The 23,978-nt window shown below is 36.2% G+C and overlaps 1 protein-coding gene across 1 annotated transcript in view; it reads right to left on the bottom strand.

Moving 5' to 3' along the window:
* LOC129226312 (uncharacterized) overlaps positions 1–23,978 on the bottom strand; it is a 57,898-nt gene that overhangs the window by 19,670 nt on the left and 14,250 nt on the right. The window contains exon 3 of the mRNA XM_054860914.1: positions 7,787–7,974. Within this exon, the coding sequence (XP_054716889.1) occupies positions 7,787–7,974 (188 nt within the window). The remainder of the gene's footprint in view (positions 1–7,786; positions 7,975–23,978) is intronic.

Raw genomic sequence — 23,978 nt, 5'->3', positions numbered from 1 at the left:
TTCATTTCGAATTTTCCAGGGGGTCCAAAGGTTTATACTCAATGCAAATTGCACCGAAAAACCAAAACCAAGCCCACATATGTAAATTAATTTCTAAAGGCCATGGGGTCAATTACCCCCTCCTGATCCCCGCTTCCCCCCCCCCCCTGAAAGGACGGGCCTGAGTCGGACAAATTTTGAGGTTTAAGTGTCGGAGTCGGACATTTTCCCTCCGAATTTACAGTTCTTCCACGGCTGAGGATTGAGAATCGGAATTGATTTTGGGGTGAAGGAGTCAGAGTCGGGATTCGAAGTGGGGGGTTTTTAAAATTTCAGGGATCGGAGCAGGAGTCGGTCATTTTCTCCGCAGCCTTGGGTTGACGCGGCAAAGCGGAGGTGGTGTATGATATGATACTCGTAATCACTCCGAAAAGAATTAAAAAACACATCTGTACTCACAGTACAGCATTAATAAAGAATCTCTTTTATTAGTCTCTGAGAGAGATTTAAATGTATTTCTCTCACAAAACACATGTGTGCATTTGTCATTCAACATCTGTGTTGCAAATATTTGACTTCCTTCTTGAAAATTTTGCCATTTCCGACAGTAGAGAGAAATCACACAATGCTTCTGCTGACATCCAGACGCTATTTTTTTTAGCCCCCCCCCCTTTTATCGCTATCTAAGGAAATGATTTCACGCGATGCGTTTTAAAATTAAAAGAGCAACGACAAATTTCTCACGAAGCCTTTATGCAGCAGCACAGTTGCGGCATATGTATATCACACAACCATTTAAGGGTCATTCTCTAGAAAACGTAACTTTTGAATGCAATTATTTTTCAATTCGAAACCTTTCGTTTTTTTTTTTTTTTTTTTTTCATCCTTACATGAAAGTGTTACCTTCTAGAAGTAACCATAAACAATGGCCCAGCTAAGTTTGAATTACTTTACTCATAAATAAAATAAATTTTAAAAAATGCCTTGTTCACGGAGAAAAAAGAAAAAAACTTTTAATATTTAAAAATCAAGGCCAATTTAATATCAAAGTCGTAATTTTGTTAATTGTGCAAACAATGAGCTATTTTAATGATTATTGGGAATCTAATATTAAGCTTTCTTAATTAAAGTACGGCTCAATTATTAGTTTCAAATGTATATTAAAAAATAGTATTTAGTAAATTTGAGGATATACTGGCAGTTTACAATTTTGGTAGAATGCCTATTAATGATGTATTTCCCCTCCATCATTTATTTTCACCTCAGAAATAATGACGTTGATAAGGTCTGTCACGGGGGTGAGATTCACGGATGTGAGGAATTTTCCATTAATATAGGCCTATTAGATACATTTTTCAGGGAATTTTTTTTTTCTTCGTTGCTACAATCTACACATGTTAAGCATGTGAAAACATGTTCACTTCTTTTTTTACATTAATTTACATCCCTGAAATTCAAGTTCACGGAGGTGAGAAGTCAGAATAACCACACTAAGTTTTTATAGCAAAATCTATCTTCTTGTTTTTCGACAAAAATCTCACAACCTCTTTATGGCAGAAAATAAACACTTGTATCATGGGAAATAAAATGTGATGTCATTACTGCCACGTGTTAATGAGGAATGGCATTTTGTTTTTAGGTAACGCAGGTGAGAATTTATTGTGTGACTTGACTCCTTGTCCTATTAAAACGAACTAAAACACAATACTAGAAAATTAAATATACTCAAACAATTAGTATTTAAGACACTTGTGAAAGGAATAATGAATAAGTAAGTATATACTTTTAATTAAACGAGTTATTATGCAACATAAACAGTCATACCATGTGTGTGACATGCCACGGAGGTGGGAATTCACATGTTGTGAACCAAAAATATACTAAAATAAAAATTATTATTAAAACATTGTCGGCAATTTTGAATAGATATATTTTTGAGGAAATTAAAAATAATTATTAAATGAATTGTTCCTTAAAGTGTTTACTGTAAAAGCGGTGTGACAGAAAAGTTACACTTTTTGAAGAATGTCCTATAAATATATAACACCACCGAGTCACATTTAATTAAGATAGAATTAACATGCAAACGGGGTAAATCTATTCATTATTCAGTTTGAGAGTTTAGGAGTTATTGCTGGCGTCTACGACACATTTGGAGCTTATACAAAACTGTATGGTATATAACAAAAGAGATCAATGTTCTGTATAATACTATGATGTTAGACTAGTACATTTTCGACAACAGTTCAGAAAAAGGAACATTTTGAAAAATTGTAAATCGCTGAGAAATCTTTAAAGCGGTAAACGAATTCAAATAGAGAAAGAGAGTGATATTAACCCATTTTATCCAACTCATTCGAGCTATTAATGCATTCTAACAACATCATATTTGATCATTTGAACAATGCATTATATTCCTCGAGAAAAACTTCGTGTGATACATTAAATTGTTCCATTATCGCTACCGTAATATCAGGTTTTAGTTAAATATACAAGAAAAATTAAAGCCAATGCCAGGTTTAAACATCAAATAACACGCATAATTTAGCCTGCGAGAAGGAAAAAATAAATAAATAATACGAAAAACCGGAATGTGGCTTTGAACTTGCGAATGCAGGTTCCGTCACTTCAGTAAGAAAACGTTCCCTCTCAAAACCTCAAAAAACGTCCTCTGGGACTCTGAGCAGAAGAGCAAACCGGCTCGCCAGATCACTTTTTGGTTTCCCTCAATATTAATGAGCGCATATGTGCAATTAACTCTCGATAACTCGAAGCCTCATTATTCAAATATTCCTTTATCTCGAAGCTGATAAATTCGAACTACCTATGACTCGAAGGTTTTAGCGGGTCCTTTGAGAGTTCGAGTTATTGAGAGTTGACTGTATGCTATCGAAACTGATTTGAATTGCCATGCAGTGAAACGAGGGAGGGGGGGGGGGGGGAACAGTTAAAATTTAGCCAATAATTCTTGTTTTTTAAACACACAAAGAAAGGGGGTTATAAGTTTGACGTGTCTGTGTATCTGCGTATCTGTGTGTCTGTATGTGGCACCCTATCGCCTAAACGGATGGACCGATTTTGAAAAAAAAATTTTTGTTCGAAAGGAGAGTTGATCGAGAGTGTTCTTAGCTAGGTTGCATCTTTGGATAACATTAATTAACGAAGATATTAATTAAAAACCTCTCAAATGTTTTTCGCCATTTTTGCAGTGAAAACATAGTTTGTTTTTTCTTTAATTTAATACAAAAATAAAGAGAATTTTTTCCGCGTCCAATAGAATGTGTTTGGAACTTCCATGTTTCATAGAATTCGAATTATAACGTTTTTTAAAAGCAGATTTTAATAACGGCTAAGCCTTTTATTCACGCGATTGATAACCAAATTCATTGTCAGCTGACAAGGAAATAAAACGCAATGATTTAAAATTTTTATCTGTTGCCAGTTTCTATATAATAACAAATGAAATACTTGACATTGATTTTTAATAATGTAAGGCTTTTAAAAGGATTTTCAATTTCCCTCTTGATTCTACAGTTGCAACTCAGTCGGGGTTTTTTAAAATTTCTAATTTTATGGTTGCTTGTGTGTTTAAGCAGTATTGACATTTTTAGTAGCCTCTCTCTCACCCCATGCTATTTTGCATGTAGTTCTGACTTAGCTCTGTCTTAAGGGCGGTAACTTATTGCTTAATACCCTAGCTTTGCCATTAACAACCGTACCATGGCTGTGCACTCTCTTTAATGAGCTAAATTTACTTCAGCTACCAGTTTGTTGCATTCTCAGCTTTAATGAGATCACATCTGCCCCCAACTCGGTTACTTAGTATTCTAGACAGATGAGTCATAACAAGGATGAAACTGCAGTCTCTGTATGTGAAACTGGGTTGTCGGTATCTTGTATTGGGTGGGTGCAGGTAAAACTTTTACCGGATGTCTTTCATCCAAAAGCTCACTATTTGCATTGAAAAAGTGGTTCTCTGAAATCTCGAAACACGTGTATGCAGAAATCTGATAATTTTGTGCATCAAAACGTTGTTGATTACCATTTAGTTTTCCGCACAAAGGTATTTATTTCTCACGTAAAGAAGCGGCCAGCAGAACGTTACCGTAAGCTTCGCACTCAGCTTCAGGTTGTAAATAATCTATCCCGAACTCGCAACTTTCTGTGTATTGATAAAGCGGGTCTCTTGAACTTGAAACATCTTTAAGCAATATTTTTTTGCATTTTGTAATATAAAACGTTGGATTATTCATTATTTACGGAATGGATCACACTACTTTTCTCCCCAATTTTTGATCGTGATGTTTGTATTTCAGCATTCACTCATTTTTCGAATCAAAAGATTAAATCAAGGATCTGTTGCTGCTGGTAATGTTTGCGTTGACCGTGGTGGCCTGTTCGGTAAGGCATTGGTTTCGTAACTGAAAAGTCACGGGTTTCAATGATTTTCAATCACGGGGTGATTGAAAATCCTCCGTATCTGGTGCATGCTGAATCTGTCGTGGTCAAAAGTCCTATCCATGGGCCAAAAGTACCATTTCAGGCCGAGATTTCGGAAGTACTTTATTATCTTGCTCAGCATTAAGCCTTCTGTGGTTCCTTTTGAAGACAATGCAATAAAAAATATAAAGTTGTACAAATTTAACCCACGTGATTCAAACTTACCCTAAACGACTATATTAAAAGAATCCCCGCTATTCCTATGCTAATTTTATCAATGCTCCATCTGATTTCCTCCAATGCCGAGAGCATTTCCACGAAGACCCGACTTTTTCTTGCTTTATGTTACCGAGGCCGGAATACCTAATTGCGCAGTGTCTTGAGAGTTATTCTCAGATTTTGGAGCGAAAATAAATTCCCAGGAATGACTCTTGCGAGCGACCCAATTCGCCTTGCAAATGAGATTTCGGGTTCGCCCTCGTTTTGGTGCCCATCGATCACAGAATATTTACGAATATACTGATGAGCATTGAAATTAAACTCTTGACATGATTTCCGGAATTATGCAATATTTCATACCACCATCTGACTCGTGGTTGTCTGACAGGAATGTGAAACCTGTCCAGCAGCAGCGAGTCAACGGTAGAGTAGGTGAAAACATTTATCACAACGGGGTAATCCTGGGAAAGCAAATAATCGTTTTGAATAGTTAATTGCTCAGCTTAATGAAGATTATAAACTATAGTTTTCTGCTTTTTACTCTTAGAAAACCTTTCGGCTGACCACCTAACCGGAACATCTGCCTTGCAGCTCAGAGCCCTGGCCTGCCCCCTAGGCCAAGGCCTACTATGCCTCGAGATGGGCACAGTAGGCCTTGGCCACCATGGGTCGTTGCGCCACTGAGTACTCTTGGGGGAAAAAACGAGAGCCATTGCGCCAGATACATTATTTTCAAGGAGGAGTGAGCAAATAAACTCACACACACACAGACAGTGTATTTCTGAAAGCATTTTAAATTTACGGAAAGAAAAAACTCCGCGGTGAAAGGCATTTGACATAAAATATTTTAGTCATAACGTTTTTCAAATTAATCATTAGATACTTTTCCCCTCTTTTCCTCTCTGAGACTGATCATTTCAAAAACACTCTTGACACGTTGTTGTCAAAGTTGGACGAACTGAGGAATTTCTGAGAAATTCCTTGAATCGTCAGATCATATCAAGGGTAAAGCGGTCATTTAGGGGGTCAGGAGGGGCAGTTGACAGCCTCCTAAAGTTTGAGGAATGAATGTATTTTCATAAAGTGGGTGTGATTTTTGTAGTCATTCGGCATAATTTGCCTCGAGTGTTTTACCCTTTGACCCTTCCTGAAAAATGACGGGCTTGATCAACTATTTCTTTCTGGGACATATGATGTCACGAGCATAGCAACCAAGGGTGTTGCCTATCTTCAAGAAAGCTCATCAAATAGAGTGAAGTAATTACGTTTACGTCGATTATATACGCAAGGGAAAATCCAAAATTGGATCTATCCATGTGTATAATCGTCGCAATCAATCGCCAATGATTATCTTCGACTTTCTAATTCATCTCAGTCAAATAAACTGAAATCACTATACCTTTGAGTCGGCTGTATTGAGAGAGCCAATGTTGAATTTTTCGCACCATAGACAACGCAGTGACTGACACGTGCACTTAATGACCGAGACTAGCAACGGGTTAACATGCAAGTAACCACTGAGTGAAATAACTAAATAAATTAATGTGGGATATACAACCAGCTAGTCTACTAGAGCAGGACATGAAAATTTTGCTTTGATGGACTATGAAAGCTGAAAACCAGCATCCTCTCACCCCCAGTAAATCCCAGTGTGTCCTCGTGACTACATTGGAAGGAGCCTAGACGACTGGATAACCGCAGCTTGGTCAGTGGAGTCGCTATTTCAGCTCATAAGAGCTGATGGTAGAGTTCGAGGGTGACACGGAGCTCATGAAGCCATGAACCCAAGTTGTCAATACGACACTTAGCAACCTGGTGTTGACTTCATAAAGGTGTGGGCTGCTTTCACATGGCATGGGCTGGGTCTTCCAGTCCAACTATGGCTGACTGAAATGATTATGTCAGCTAGTTTAGGACCACTTGCTGCCATTTGTGGTTTTCATCTGCCCAAATAACGATGAAATTTTTAAGGATGGCAATGCACCCTACTTCCGGACCACAAGCAATCACCATTGGTTATAAAAACATTCTGGAAAGTTCCAACAAATGATATGGCCCCCTAGATCACTCAAAACATCAATTCTATCAATCACTTATAGGACTTGATTGAAAGATCAGCTTGTGCAAAAAAATTCTTCAACGGCATATTTTTCGCTGTTATATAGACATCTACAAGGGCTGTTCAGAAAGTATCGAGACTGAATTATATATGCAAAAATATACATACATAAAAAGGTTTTGAGTCAATCTTCTTCGAAATATGCTCCATTGACAGTAACACACTTAGTCCGGCGACGTTTCCAGCCCTCGAAACATTTCTGGAACTCAGACTTTGGGATGGCCTGAAGCTGCTGCGTCGAATTCTATTTTATAGTTTCAATGTCCTGAAACCGGTGTCCTTTTAAGGTGTTCTTGATATTGGGAAAGAGCAAGAAATCTGGAGGTGACATGTCCGGCGAGTAGGGAGGATGTGCTACTTGGGTTGTTCCGTGTTTTGTCAGGAACTGCTGCACAAGAATGCTGGTATACGCTGGGGCTCCGTTATGTTGAAACATCCAGCGAGAAGACGCCCACAACACCGGTCGTTTTCTGTGAACAGCCTCTTTTAAGGTAGGTTGTGGTGCCCGTTTTACCGAGCTTAAAGCAAAAATTGATACAGATTCGCTGCTGTCCGTGTTTTCAAACATTTTCTATTTTCAACGAACGCACACAAACACTCCACATGAAAGAAGTCAGTGTGACTGAATGGCGCGCAGCACACACCTGCCAATTTTTGTGAGACGAGGTTAAATATGCGCGTGCATGATGCGCACAGTCCCACCGCTAGGGGTTTTCTGGAATAAATAGAACACATTCAGTATCGATACTTTCTGAACAGCTCACGTATAACGGCAGCCTGGCTCAATATTTTCGTGGGGAGCTTCCAACAACTTGCCGAGTCCTTGTCACTTCGAGTTGCCACATGTCCGAGCAAAAAGGAGTCGGACACGATATTAGGTGGTATCCCATGACTTTTGTCTCCTCTCCTCAGTGTATGTAAAAGATACTTCACGTTCAAACAAGCAAAGCAAATAAAACGTCAACTTTTTGCATTTACAAAATACATATGAAACATATGAAAGTTAAAATAAAACCAAGAAGGGCTCACCAAGAAGGGCGTGTGATTCAGGAGATAGGACAGCCAGCAGACGCTGGATACTACGCCCCACTCTAAGTCACGTGTCTCGCTGCATGAGGCACTGCTGCTGCTGGTGGCAGAGTCACGGGACCACGATGTCCTGTAAAACCCGTTCACTTTGAAGCGCCCAATCTGAACCGACAGACAGCAGACGATACCTAAAAAATGAGAAGTCGATAAATGTCTGGCTTACAAATACCTCTAAAGTGAAAAAGCCTATTGTATAATCTGGCTGTGATAAGATGAAGGCTGACCTTGAGAGAGTTGTTTTCTGCTCGAGGATAACAAGCAGTAAGTGGAGGAATTGTTATTCAGAGTTGGGTCAGCATGTCGTAGTATGCTATTGACGAGGAGTACCAACTACTTCTCATTTAAATCTACTAGTACGGGCGTTTATACTGCCGTGTACAGGTAAACGGCAGTATCTGCAGAAATGAGTTTTCGAGATACTTGAAGAAATGTGTGGTGGATTCAGTACTATTAATAGGGAAATGTTGGAGTTCGAATTTTTTTTCGGGCCTAATTTTCAGCGGAAACCAAATAAGCGAGTTTGTACAATAAAGTTAACGTACAATAAACAGAAAACGAAAATGCAAAAAAATGAAAAATGAAAAATTTGCAGCTACTGCCCTTTACCTGCCCACGGCAGGATAGGCGTAGGTTTTTTTTTCTTTTCCTCCCTTCGCTTTTATTATTGAAGAAAGCTTAAACTCGTACTGTGTCGACAAGTAGATTGATAAATGGAGAGTTTTCAAGGCGCAGTCCATACATTGTGTCACACTTTTTTTCAACATAATTCACCCTTTCCCCTCTTTGTCACTAAGTGTCACACTTCACCTAACCCCTCCCTTCTCATTTTCACTTGTCACGCTATATTGCATTCTAGCGGTACCCGCACGACTTTGCCCGTAGTAGAAAATTAAAAGGTCATTTGGTTCGTATACATATTTACAAATAATGAATGATGAATTTCTCGCCAATTTGCGATGTTAATTTGCTCGCCCACGTTACGGTAATTTGCTCGTCCACGTTATGATAATTTGCTCGTCCATGTTTGATTATTATTTGCTCGGTAAATGGGCTTAAAATTAGAACAGAAGAAAAACAAAATCGAATTTTCGATAAATCGCTTCGAGGTGCTCACGCCTATGCTATAAACTGATTTTGTGCCAAATTTCATGAAAATCGGTCGAACGGTCTAGGCGCTATGCGCGTAACAGACATCCAGAGATCCAGAGTTTCAGCTTAGTTATTAGTAAGGCATCCACACGGCTTCTCCCGTAATAGAAAAATTAAAGGTCTTTTGATTCGCTTGTATATTTACAAATAATGTATGGTGAATTTTCTCGCCAATTGGCTTGTACCGACGTTACAGTTCCACGTTATAATAATTTCGTATCTCGCCAATTGGCTTGTTCCCATGTTACTGTTCCACGTTATGATAATTTCGTAATTTACTCGTCCATCTTATGATTATTTTGTTCTTAAAATTGGAATAGAAAAAGAACCACATCGAATTTTCGAAAAATCGCTTCGAGGTGCACAGCCCCATGCTACAAACTAACTTTGTGCCAAATTTCATGAAAATCGGCCGAACGGTTTAGGCGCTATGCGCGTCACAGACATCCAGACATCCTACAGACATCCTACAGACATCCAGACATCCTCCGGACAGAGAGACTTTCTGATTTATTATTAGTAAAGAAGATGAATACTGTTAAAAAAAATGTTTTATTTCTCTCTCTCTCAACGAAAATGGGTGATGCCCCCTTTCTTGTTACCCCTCAATCTCCCTTACCACAAATTGTCGCAATTCTACGACCTCTGATGCATAGAAATGGAAATGGTCGATCTTTTTTTTTTTCCTTTCGAAAAAGTATATTTCCATACGAAAATTTTTTAAAAATTTATAAGTTCTAGCACAAAAAAAAAGGAAAAAAAAAAAAAAAAAACTCGTTAATCTTTACGTTCTAAACTTTGTTTCGTTCAATATCTTTTAAATGTTCAGTATCTCACTTGAAAACAACCAACTTTGATAAAACAAGAAGCTGTAAGATAATTTATTCCTCTGTACATCAAGTGTTATATACGTTTTTTCTCACAAAAACTAAACTTATATGCAGAACAGTTTATTAGTGGAAATTTTAAAGTTCAATATAGTGCCATTTAATGATTGTGTATGTCACTCATGTATAAATGAGTGCAACAATCTAAAAAAGTAACTTTCTTTTTTTATTAAAAAAAATATTTTAATAAAAAAAAGAAGAAAACTAAACTGCTGTCAAAAATGCATTTAAAAAAATAATTAAAATCACACCCTATCTAAAATTAATTGTTGAATGATGATTTAACAACTTTTTTTTTTTTTTTTTCTGAAAGAGGACACCTGTTGCTTCTGTTTTAGTTGTGAGCAGAAAAAGCTAATGCTTTTTAACAGTTAATGTTTTGAGTACATCTCTTAAGAAGAAATAAATATGGATTGCATATATATTTTAATGTTTAACGCTTTTTGCTTTTAAAGAAAAAAAATAATTTGTATTTGTAAAAAATCAATATTTCATTTGGTTACTAATTTTTCCGGAGGAAAACCAGAATTCGTTTGAGCAATCACGAATTGTTTATTATCCTCATTTGACCAAAGTTGATGTTGCTCTGATTTTTAAGATTACCATGACGACAGTAGAGCTTTTAATATTTGTTTAGAGAGCGAAATTTTCGTCGCCATAGTCAAACCGTCTGCGGTTGGATTTTTATTTATATTTTTTTTTTCAAGGGTTAACTCAAGCAGACTTTACATTAAAAAAAGTTTTCTTTTTCTTTTGTAAAATTACACTTATTTTTCGGGAAAAACTTCATCTTAATACAAAATTTCCACATTTCTAATTCCCATCATTTACGCTGTAAATAATCATTTTGATAAGTGTACTGGTGGATGTCGACCATAGAATCTTCATCACCGCATCCTAATCATCGTTTATTATTTTTTTTTTAATATATAACGGATGTGCTTTGTTTTCGCATTCTATGAAATCACCAGCCATAATATGATGGGAGCAAATTTCTTGGCCATTTCCATTGCATTCCGTTTGTAGAAAAAGAAACCCAACGAGTAAGGTCCTACCGCAAATCGTAATTGCGAAAAACATATTTAAATTCAAGGTGTCAAAATTCAAGTGAACGCTGGATGTTTTTTTTTTCCACCACCACAAAATTTCTGGATATTTTACTTCTCAACCGAAGCACGCTTTTGGCGCACTTCATCCTTCTCTTGAGACGAAAACATCCCTTCAACAGGTCTCACTCTCACAGCAACAATGTGAACAGAGGAATGACAGTGACAATGAACTCGCAAAGATCGTGGAAATTAAACACCGAAATCCACGATGAAGATTCGCACGATCGCTGACCACGGCGCTAGTCACGTACAGCCCGAAAAAATTCTCGCAATTGTAATAAATGACATAAAAATGCCTTTTTATCGCCTCGTAAAACAAAAACGTGCCTCGGTGTTTCTTCACATTATACACTGCCCCCTATCGACCTTGGGAATGTCAATGTCTCAAGATCTTCAGACAGATCCAGAAATAAATTTACTTTTCTCCAGAAGCGAAAAATAAGTAGTATGGGAAAACGATACAGTAGTAAAAAGGGAAGGGGGGGGGGGGGGCAGAATGACAAGAAAAAACCTGCTTTCGTTAAATTTACAACTTAGTTCTCAATATAAAGAGATGGGATTGAGATTATAATGAAAGTTATTTTTGCGAATCGTTCCAGCAGGGTGCTTTAAGAATAAGAGAAAAGTAATGCTATAGGGCGCCTACCAAACACAGGACGACAGCTTAGGCGAAATGAAGGCAGATGACCCCCCCCCCCCAATAGCACCTACATGGGGGTTCAGGGGTACCGTAGCAGTACTGCCAAGCTAAGCACAAAAATGGTACCTGTCGCTGAACTCTAAAAGAATTTTTATTTACGCCTCTATGTAATAGATTCAAATACTGATTTCCAGATTTTTTTTAACGTTTCCTATTCACAAATGCCGGTAATGGGTCAAAACCTTGGGGGCCGAAACTTCGCTGGACAATACTTCGCGGCCAAAACTTCGCATGGACAAAACTTCGCGTGGACAAAACTTTGCACATTCAAAATTTCGTGCGTACAAAACTTGGCACAAACAAAACTTCGTGGGTGTATTACTTTTCGCATCTAAAAAAACTTCTTAAAATTAAATTATTTCAGTTTTAATGTGAAAAAATCTTTAAATTACATGTACAATCGACGCTCGTTATAACGACCACACATTATAAATACCATTCCATTATAACGACTAGTCAAAAAAGTCTCAACTTTATCGCAGTATAATCTATGTTAATTTGCTTTCGGTATAACGATCGTTCTGTATTACTTAATCCTATATAGTGACCGAATTCAGCGGAAACTATTTCCGTTTTTTTTTCTAGTAGAACATTTTTGCAACCTGAAATGACCTAAAATGATGAAAAATTTTGGATCATTCAATTTCTCGCTCGAATGGAGAGGAGAGCGAATTATAAGTAACACCGCGGAAAGCAAGTCGAGAGGAGGGGGGGGGGGGATCGCTTATGAATTTTACTGATAAATTTTGAAAAACTAGTTTTAAAATAGGATCAGGAATAAACGATGAAAAAAATTAAAAAGAAATACAAAGTTTTTAATCATTAAAAAGTTTTCAGTTAGTTAGCTATAGAACAATAAATTGTTATTATATAAAACCAATTAATCGTTTTTGGAAAAGTGATCAATTAATCTTAATTTAATCTTCAAATTTATATCAATTAATTACTTCATTAACTTTCAATACTTAAAGTCATTTACGATTTACACAATTAACTTGCAATCAAATAATTCATTATGAAAAATTAGTTTTTCATGTAAAACAATACCCCCTCCCCCCCCCCCAAAAAAAAACACATTTTTACTTGTTTGCTAAGTTTATATGATATGTTTATGGAAATTCATAGTTATATATATATATATATATATATATATATATGAATGCGCGAAGTTCTGGATAGGCAAAGTTTTAGACACACGAAGTTATGGATCGGCAAGGTTTTAGACACGCGAAGCAATGAATCGGCGAAGTTTTGTCCACGTGAAGTTTTGACCCCCGAAGTTTTGTCCACGTGAAGTTTTGACCCCCGAAGTTTTGTCCACGCGAAGTTTTGACCGGGCGAAGTTTTGTCCACGCGAAGTTTTGATCGCGCGAAGTTTTGTCCACGCGAAGTTTTGACCGCGCGAAGTAATGGATTGGCGAAGTTTTGGCCGCGAAGTTTTGACTCCAAACCCAAATGACACCATAAAATATTGCACTTAGGTAAAATATGTTACTTTACTCAGCACGACAGCGCACGGTCCGCCAAGTGATTAAAAAAAAAAAAAGTGATTACAACTTATTTTTGTTCAACTATTGACAAAAATGGAAAGGGCTCTTAGCACAATTTCACACTGAACCCAGGGATTAATGCGAGGGCTATGGTTGACCTCACACTTGCTGATTTTTTTCAACTCTACAAGGCTATGGGAAATAACGTCCCTTCAAATTCATGGAATTTAAGCTTACATTGCAAAATCATAGTATACTTCCATGAATCAGCTGATACGCTTTCTAAGGCTGAAAAAAGTGCGCTTAGAGACGTCACGAGAAAATTCGTTGTAATTAAATCGGGAATCGTCATTATGGATATTTCGCGTGTCCATACGTTCTTAGGCACTTATACACGTGTGGTCGAGTCGAAAAAGAAAAAAACTCAATCTTGGAGGAGTGAGTAAAATGGAAATTAAGGTCGATTTTTGAGTGAAAATTTTTTTGCGAATACAATACTTCCTTCTTTGTAAAAGGAAGTAAAAAATGTGTGATGTCACATTTCTAATGTCCTTCTTCCCCCCTCTTGTCACAAACTGTCACAATTTCACGAACCCTCTTCTCCCATTAAAGCGCAACATCATTTGTAGACAGCCTCTTGCTACCGACTTTGGCATGGTCCTCCTAAAACAGATGGTATCTAAAGATTATTCCAACGCAGATTGGGTAGAAGTTGAACATCTTGTCAGCAACGAGAATTTTACGGGGAAAGTAGGGGGTGGGAGAATTTTTTTTTATTTTTTGCCCCCATACGATTTTAAAAATTGAATTCTCAGGGGTAGAGGAAATAAGAATTGTTCTGTAGAAAACCAGGGCTGCGGGGAGTCGGACTGATTTTGCAGTAAAGGAGTCGGAGTCAGTCATTTTCCCACAACGTTCACCATTCTGCCAATGCTTACGGAGTCGGAGTCAAAGAGTCGGATCCAGGGGTGCCCATAGGGGGAAATGGGGTCGTTTCTAAAATTTTAAAAGTATTTTTTTCTGAAAGAGCATGCTTAAAAGCATAGGATCTGACCATTTTTTAAATAGTTTGTTTAAGTTTAATATTTTTTGAAAAATACTTAAATCGGAGCGCTTTCATTGTTTACGCTTCTGCCGATGACATCACAAATGATGAAATGCCATTCTGTGTTGCCATTTACAGAACAAAACGAGTATTGGCAACGATATGGTTGATGCGCCAAAGAGCATCATTTGTGACGTCATCAAGACCACGCCTTGTTTGAAAAAGCGGATATTTAAAAAAATAAATTAAAAAATAACTGTTGGGAAAATGAAAGTATTTTCTGGGTCCATGATATTTTTTTTGCTTATTCTATCAATTTCAGTGACAAAAAGTACTACTTTTGACTGAAGGAAACAACCACATTATGGCGCAAGTTGCGCCATCAATTTTTTCTATTTCTTTTCTTTGGGGGGGGGGGGGTTAAAAATTTATTGATTTAAAGTTATTTATTGATTTATTTTTTATTTAATTTATTTAATTTATTTATATTATTCTGTTTATATTTTATTTCATTTATTTATTTAGTTTGTGTGTGTGTGTCATTGGCGTAGCACAGAACTTTTCCGATAAAATAATAATAATAATAACAATGATTAAAAAAAAGAAAAGTATTTAAAAAAAATAATAATAATAAAAGATATTTAAAAAAATAAAAGATATTTAAAAAATAAATAAAATAAAAAAGAGAGCTACAAAATAAAAAATAAACAAGGGAAGGAGGTTTGAAAAAAATTTGGGAAGGGGGGATGTGCGCCATTGAACTTGGGGAGATGGGCACCTCTGGTCGGATTTGGACTAATTTTGCAGTAAAGGAGTCGAAGTCGGAAGTCGAAGGCGTAAAATTCTAAGTGTCGGAGTTGGTCATTTTCCCACAAATTCCGCCACTCTGCCAGTGCTTTCAGTCGGAGTTGGAGTCAGACTGATTTTGACGTTGAAAATACTCTAGTTGAAAAGGATTAATAAACACTGACCTAAACGCATCTCATGTCCAAAGTGATCAGAAATGGCAGTCTTTAGGTCACAGCTAATGAGTGACATAGAATTCCAACGACATACTGCGCATCAGGGCTCATTGTTCCATGTGACATCATCGTAATGACTAGCGTCAGTGTCATGCAGCGATTTGTAATTGTGATTTGTATCTGAGCACTTGGGTACGGATTACCAAGACTAGAATAGATCATCAATGATGTCATTGCGCCTTAAAGGTCGAGTGATTGGTATAGCTGAGACTAATGGTAGGGCAAATTCATTTAATAGATGTTTGTCTTGATTAGTGACTGTACTACCACACTTGTTAACTAGTATGTTGTGGCCATTACGAAACTTTCTTCTATATTTTTCTCTTTTTCTTTTCTGATCCCTCCCCATGCTTGATGAGGAAGCAATATTCCCTACAAAAACAAAATTACACATGCAAAAACTTGACGACCATCCCAATGTCTGAATTATTGCAAAAGCAAAGCAAAGAGCGAGAATTGAAAGTTATTTTAAAAGCCTTGCTTGAATTAATTACAAATATTTTATTTGTTAACAAACATAAGATGGCAACAGTTAAAAATTTTAAATCATTGAGATAATATTTCCGATCATTTCCATACAATTAAAATCACGAGAAACACGCAGACGACAATCTATTAAGATTTATCTTTCTTACTGTTGCATTAATAAAGCTATTTTTATTCGCAAAAAAAAAAAAAAAAAAAAAAAAAACAGCACCTCTTGGAGCGATTGGCGTCAAAATTGAACCAAAGCCTGTTTACATATGGATTCACATATATTCCAAATTTCAACCGGAACGTAGCATTACTTTTTGAGATAGGGCACTCACAATGGAAAAAAAGAACGGGTGATTGCGCTACCCCCTTTTTAGCTGTTGACACCAAAATAAAATCAGCTCTTATACCCACTAAGGGCTACTTGCCGATAAATTTTTCTTTCATTCCGTTCATTATTACTTGAGATACAGCAGTCACAATTGATGACAAAAAACGTTCTATTGCTCAACCCCCGTTTGAGTTATTGACACAAAAATTGAATCAGCACCTGTTCCTGCTAATGGCAACATATGGACCAAATTTTGTTTGATTCCGCCAGTTACTTCCTAAGGAATAGCAAGCACGCGTAACTCAAAAAACGTCCCATTGCTCCACCCCCCTTGGAGGAATTCGCGCCAAAAACCAATGGGCACAAGTTCACATACGGGCACATATGTGTACCAAATTTCGTTCGATTTCATGCGGTAGTTTTTGCTGTAGAGCGGCCACAAAAAACTAATCACACACAGACGTGACACACACACACACACACACACACACACACACACACACACACACACACACATTTTCCAAAAATAGTCGAAATAGACTCAGCACACCTCAAAACGTTCGAATCCGTCAAAATTCGAAATTCGAAAATTTGTACGAATCCAATACTTTCTTCTATATATTAGATATAGAAGAAAGTAAAAATGTCACTTGTCGAATACAACCCATCAGATGCAGCAATTGATGCTAAAATAATAAAGTGATAAGAGTTTAGTTGTAATGTATAAATGTAAATTAATTAATAATTGAAGTTTCTAAATACTATTAAAACATTTTAAAAAATTCCGATTCAAATTTGAAAAAATGCTAATTTGCAATTCCTATTTTTTTTTTTTTTTTTTTTTTTGAGCAATCACGTTGCTTATTGTTCTTACTTGACTGTTTTGAATTCCTATGATTTTATTTTCCCCCCGCCTCCTTCTGCAACCACCGTCGACCGGTCCCCCGACCGGCCGATGCTGCTCCTCTGGCGAAAACCGTCTCCAGGTTGCGTACGTATCCTACACACACACACGCATACATGCACACCTACACAGCTACACACACACATACCCACACTGCCCACACACTCATGCCTGCACACAGACGCAAACACACACACCTGCATACACACACACACAGACACACTCGTGATTGCGAAAATCATAATTTGAATTTCAGATGACAAAATTCAAATTATTATTATTATTTATTTATTTTATTTATTTTTTTTGAGCAATCACGAACTGTTTACTATCCTCACTTAACCAAATTTGGTTTTGCTCTGATTTTCTAGATTGACGACAAGAATAAGTAAACCTGTTGTTTTAATATGCATTAAGGGGGCAAATTTTCGTCGCCATGGTTACAAATCGTTTGCGTTCATTCAAGGCTTAACTTAAGCAGATTTTACTTTAAAAAAGGGGGGGGGGATTACGTTATTTCAGAAAAAATACCACTTAGATGAGCTTAAAAAGCAAAACTTCATTTAAAAACAAAATTTCCACATTACTAATTCCCATCATTTAAGATTGACAAGAAATAAATACACAAAACGTTACAAACTGTAAATAGTGTTTATGATAAGTGTACGAGCGCATATCGGTCATAAAATCTTTATTACCACATCCTAATCACCATCTCGTTTTTATGGATATGCCTCGTATTACCTATTCCAGAAAATCACCAGACATAATAGACGAGTGTGAGAACTTTTTTTCCCATTTCCATTCCATTTAGAAACAAGAAACTCAACGAATAGGGTCTTATCTCAATCCGTGATTGCGAAAAACACACTTTGAATTCAAGTAGTCAAAATTCAAATGATTTTTCTGATTATTATTGAGCAATCACATTGGTTATTGTTCTCATTTCACTGTTTTGAATTCCTATGACTTTATTCCCCCCGCCCCGCCTCCCTCTGCAGCACCACCGTCGACCGGCCTCACGATGCTGCTCCTCTTGCGAAAACCGTCTCCAGGTTGCGTCCATATCCAACACACACCCACGCATACATACACACACCTACAAACTGACACACCTACACAATCACACAACTACACACACACACACCTGCACACTCATACACGCACACACACTCATGCCTGCACACAGACACAAACACGAACGCTTACACACACACACACACACTCGTGATTGCGAAAAACATAGTTTGGATTCCAGATGTCAAAATTCAAATCAATTTTTATTTATTTACTAGCTGCGTCGCCCGGCTTTGCACGGTCCACCTCAAAAATAAAAGTTATGTCAAGTGACGCGAGTTCAACACTCAGGCTTGAACCAAAAAAAAAAGAAAAGTCAGTGTAGTTTTGCGGCAGATTGCGGAAAACCCCCCAAAAAAGTAAACAATTTAAATCCCCTGATTACAGGAAAAGCCTCAAAACAAAAACAAGAATTTTACCTGAGCATATTCGAGAAAAAAAATGGCAACAGATCTTTCATCTCAATGATTTTCTTCACGCTGTAAATTTTAATAAAAGCGTTCATCCGGAAAGTTGAGATGAAGCACTGAATAATAATTTGAATGGAGGAAAGCCTTCGAAAAATAGGGATTTGATTTTGAAATCTAAGAGTCATAATTAATAGTTTTTAATTGATATCTCCGCTAATTATTATCGGAGGATTATGTTAAATAGCCAAACACGAAGACGGGAAGATGACGAATCCATCGATACCTGGTTCGATGGTCAGTTCACTGTCGTTCGGGAGAAGAAGCTTGGACATACATAGATAGATAGATACTCAGATTTTATATGTATAAGATTATTTTTTTTTTAAACACCTTGGAAGAGTATTTCTCTGAGGGGCCGAAGTCACATCGTGGTTAAAAAAAGAGAGAAAGAGAACAACTTACAGAGGAAATGCGAAGTTAATTCAAAAAATACTTGTGTTGAAAGGAACTTTAGAGACAATTTTCCTGTCATCGAAGGAATGGATCTCGGCATCCGATATGCTCTCTTTTCCTTCCGCACTAAACGATGCAGGAAAAAAGAAACGATATTTTTGAGAAGTAAGAGGAAAAATTCGAATTTCTCGCAGAGCGGAATACCGTCATTCTGTCAAAAAGAAAGCATGTTAATAATAGGTAAGGGAAATTTGCATTCGGCTTAGGGATTTCAGTAACTATTCATTATAAAGATTAGGGCAATAAAAAATATTTTGGATAGAATAGGGAAATTTTGAATAAATTTAGCAAATACCCAGACACAAATCCGGAAGTGATATTTTCTTTCTTCTCTCTTTTTATATACTTGCAGAACTTTACACAATTTGATGAAAAAAAATCATATTACGCTGAAGAATCCAACTTTTACAATTTTTTTTTTTTTTTTTTGCAATTTTACATCTTTAAAATGCATTAACACTCCTGTATTAAATAACAATGCATACAGCTGAGAAAACCGAGAGTGTTTTCACCGTAGCAATTCACACGTAGGTGTCCCGTAGTGAACGATTGAATACCTGTCTCCAAGTCCTAATCCTTATTATTATTATTACTAATAATAAAGCTGAAAGTCTGGATCTCTAGATGTCTGGCTGTCTGGATCTCTGTTACGCGCATAGCGCAAAGACCGTTCGGCCGATTTTCATGACATTTGGCACAGAATTAGTTCGTAGCATATGAGTGAGCACCTAGAAGAGATTTTTCGAAAATTCGATTTTGTTCTTTTTCTATTCCAGAATTAAGCCCATTTTACCGAGCGAATTACCATAACATGGACGAGTAAATTACCATAACATGGACGAGAAACTTAACATAACATGGACGAGCAAATTAACACAGCATATTGGCGAGAAATTCATCATGCATTGTTTGTAAATATACAGACGAGCCAAATGACCTCTTAATTTTTTATTACGAGCAAAGCCGTGCGGGTACCGCTAGTTATAAATAAATTAAACCTAGATTTCCTCTAGAAACTACAGCTTGAGAGAATCTGATATTTTATTTAACAGGCAATTAATTAAGAAAATATAGGAATTTTTTCCAACTGCGCATTCTACCTAGAAGTTCATTTTAACTTGTTAGAGAAAACAGATTATTTGTTATTGTATTTAATGGCATACATAGTTTCTACTACGCGTGTTGTTCAAACTTTCGTGACAACGATTTTAATGGCTAATTTGCACCCTTTAACAAAGCTGCCCGTTTCAGAGGCTGACATTTTGTCTTGGCTTGGTGATGAGTGTAATGAGTGAGACTGACCTATATTTCCTCCTCATCTAAGTAATAAATTAAATCTTTAAGGAACTAACGTTAAAGCTGCCACTACAAAGGCAAAAAAAAAAAAAAAAACTAACAACTAAAACGTAATTTACAAACCTGGGGTAAACGACAAGAACGATCCGCAAATCATTTTCCAATGGAAACCTTAACTAGTCAAGTTTTGAGTTTAATGACCTTCTCTGAAATACGGAAGCTTGATTAGTTAAGGGTTATCGTTTTCGTGGTACAAGCGAACTATGATATAAGGGTAGAAATTTTTCTGGGATGTATACTTAAAAATGGAAAAGGAGAGAAAGGAAAAGAAAAAAATTTAAAAATGCAAAATCATTCAAAAATTGAGAGAGAAAAAAATGAGCCGGCATATTTTATTCTTTGAACACCATTGATACTACTTTTAAGCATATTTTTTGAATTTTGTGCAAAAACAATCAAAATTTAAATTTTGAGTCATAACATTGGTCTTTTCTACACGTTGAAGGGAAACTTAACATTTTTTTTTCGTTTATTTAAGAGTGATTGTTGAACATGTGTAAAACTTTTACCTTCGAGTCGACTAAGCACGCAACATTCATTTTCAAGGTAGATCGTGTAACACCTGTGCGACGCAATATATATTATTACACATACACAGATAGAAATGTAGAAGATAAACATGCAGAATAATGAAAGATTTCGTAAAGTTTGGACTAGTTGCAATGATACATAAATACCAAAACTATCCTTTATGTAACTTTTAAACTTAATAATAGTGTAAACATTGTATTAAACCAGGAGTGGTTCGAAATTTCTGAAAGACATTAAAATTTTGTGCTTACCATCTACACTCCCCCCCCCCCCAGACACACAGATTTAGTGTTTAAAGTCGTTATAGTGTGATATGAAATTACAGTAGAGTCTTGCTTATCCGACCCCCGTCTATCCAGATCTCCGGTATATTCAGATCAAATTTGTAGAATTTAAAATATTACTAGCTGCGTCGCCCGGCTTTGCACGGTCCACCTCAAAAATAAAAGTTATGTCTAGTGACGCGAGTTCAACACTCAGGCTTGAACCAAAAAAAAAAAAAAAAAGTGTAGTTTTGCGGCAGATTGCGGAAAACCCCCCAAAAAAGTAAACATTTTAAATCCCCTGATTACAGGAAAAGCCTCAAAACAAAAACAAGAATTTTACCTGAGCATATTCGAGAAAAAAAATGGCAACAGATCTTTCATCTCAATGATTTTCTTCACCTGCTATACATTTTAATAAAAGCGTTCATCCGGAAAGTTGAGTTGAAGCACTGAATAATAATTTGAATGGAGGAAAGCCTTCGAAAAATATGGATTTTATTTTGAAATCTAAGAGTCATAATTAATAATTTTTAATTGATATCTCCGCTAATTATTATCGGAGGATTATGTTAAATAGCCAAACATGAAGACGGGAAGATGACGAATCCATCGATACCTGGTTCGATGGTCAGTTCACTGTCGTTCGGGAGAAGAAGCTTGGACATAGATAGATAGATAGATAGATACTCAGATTTTATATGTATAAGATATTAATTGACTAAAATAGTTGTTCTAAAGTATGATAACAGAAATGGAACTATGAATACTTATGAAATATTTGCTCTTTATTTTGATTAAATGTATAACTCTTGCATAGGTCGCACAACAAATTGTAGAAATTTAACAAAAACGAGCTGATGTGTGCATCACATGACTTCCTTTTACACCAATTTAATGTTATTTCCCCATTATTGCAGTTTTAATGTGATTCTCTCTCTAACTCTCTAAATATCACTAACATATTGAAACCAGATTTGAAAAAAAAAATCGTCAAATTTGTCGCCAAGTTGGCGACAAAACTGGACGACCAAAAGACTGGCGATATATCGCCAAGTGTCCGCCAAATTATAACACCGCTTGAGTTTGCATCGAAATTAACAATCATTTCCCCCAAAAAAGATGCGAAAGACTCCTTTAGAAACACCCGAATGCAACCAAAAAAGGAGGTGCACAACTAGACCCCACTGGGAGTCTACGTACCAAATTTCAACTTTCTAGGACATACCGTTCTTGAGTTATGCGACATACATACACACATACGCACATGCGCACATACATACGTACATACAGACGTCACGAGAAAACTCGTTGTAATTAACTCGGGAAACTTCAAAATGGATATTTCGGGCGTCTATACCTTCTTAGGTACATATGTACGTGTGGTCGGGTCGAAAAAAAACTCAACATTCATTCGAGGGTGAGCAAAATGGAAATTAAGGCCGATTTTTGAGTGAAAATTTTTTCGCGAATACAATACATCCTTTTTTGTAAAAGGAAGTAAAAATGACGCATTTGGAGTGTCAGTCCGACACCAATGCAGCTCAACTATAAATGATGAAGTGTCGGCAAGTAAAAATCCTTTTGTTACAAAGCATCGTTTTTTGCATTGTTAAAAGAAAATTCTGCTCATTTACGAATGTGTTTTGCTCATTACCCTACACGGATTTTCGTTTATGGGTCATTCTTTAAAAAGTGTAACTTTTCTGTCACACGCCTTTAACAATAAAAACTTTAAGGAACAATTCATTTAACACTGGTTTTTAATTTCATCCAAAATATATCTATTTAAACCTGCCTACAATTTTTTAATAATAACTTTTATTTTAGTATATTATTGGTTCATAACATGTGAATTCTCACATGTCACACACCTTGTGTGACTGTTTATGTTGCTTAATAACTTATCTGTTTAAAAGTATGTACTTATTTATTGATTAATTTTATTGATGAATTTTTTAATAATGTTTTTTAGTTTGTTTCAGTAAGACAAGAAGTCATGTCACACAATAAATTCTCACCTCCGTTACCTAAACACAAAATGCCATTCCTCATTAACACGTGGCAGTAATGGCATCACATTTTATTTTCCATGATACATGGGAGGCCCCTTGTTTGTTTTCAGCCGTAGTTGAAGTTGTGAGATTTTTGTCGAAAAACAAAAAGATAGATTTTGCTTTAAAAACTTAGTGTGGTTATTCTGACTTCTCACCTCCGTGAACTTGAATTTCAGGAATGTAAATTAATGTAATAAAAAAGAAGAGAACGTGGTTTCATATGCTTAACATGTGCAGATTGTAGCAACGAAAAAAAAAAATCCCTGAAAAATGTATCTATTAGGCCTATATCAATGGAAAATTCCTCACCTCCGTGAATCTCACCACCGTGACAGATCTTATCAACGTCATTATTTCTGAGGTGAAAATAAATGATGAAGTGGAAATACATCAATAGTAGGCATTTTACCAAAATTATAAAATGCCAGTAAATCCTCAAATTTACTAAATACTATTTTTTGACATATAATTTGAAACTACTAATTAAGCCGTACTTTAATAAAGAGAGCTTAATATTATGTTCCCACTAATCATTAAAATAGCTGATTGTTTGCACAGTTAACAAAGTTACTACTTTGGTATTAAATTGGCCTCGATTTTTAAATATGAAAAGTTTTTTCTTTTTTTTTTATTTCCGTGAACAAGGCGTTTTTTAATCATTTCATTTATGAGTAAAATAATTGGAACTTAGCTGGGCCATTGTTTATGGTTGCTTCTAGTAGGTAACATTTTCCATGTGAGAATGGAAAAAAAAAAAAAAAATGGAAAACAAAAGATTCCGAAATCGAAAAATATTTGCGTTCAAAAGTTACGT

This window comes from Uloborus diversus, chromosome 7, assembly GCF_026930045.1.
Source record: "Uloborus diversus isolate 005 chromosome 7, Udiv.v.3.1, whole genome shotgun sequence".
Classification (NCBI taxonomy): Eukaryota; Metazoa; Arthropoda; class Arachnida; order Araneae; family Uloboridae; genus Uloborus; species Uloborus diversus.
The sequence above is the reverse complement of the archived record's forward strand: the minus strand, read 5'-3'. Positions and strand labels throughout refer to the sequence as shown.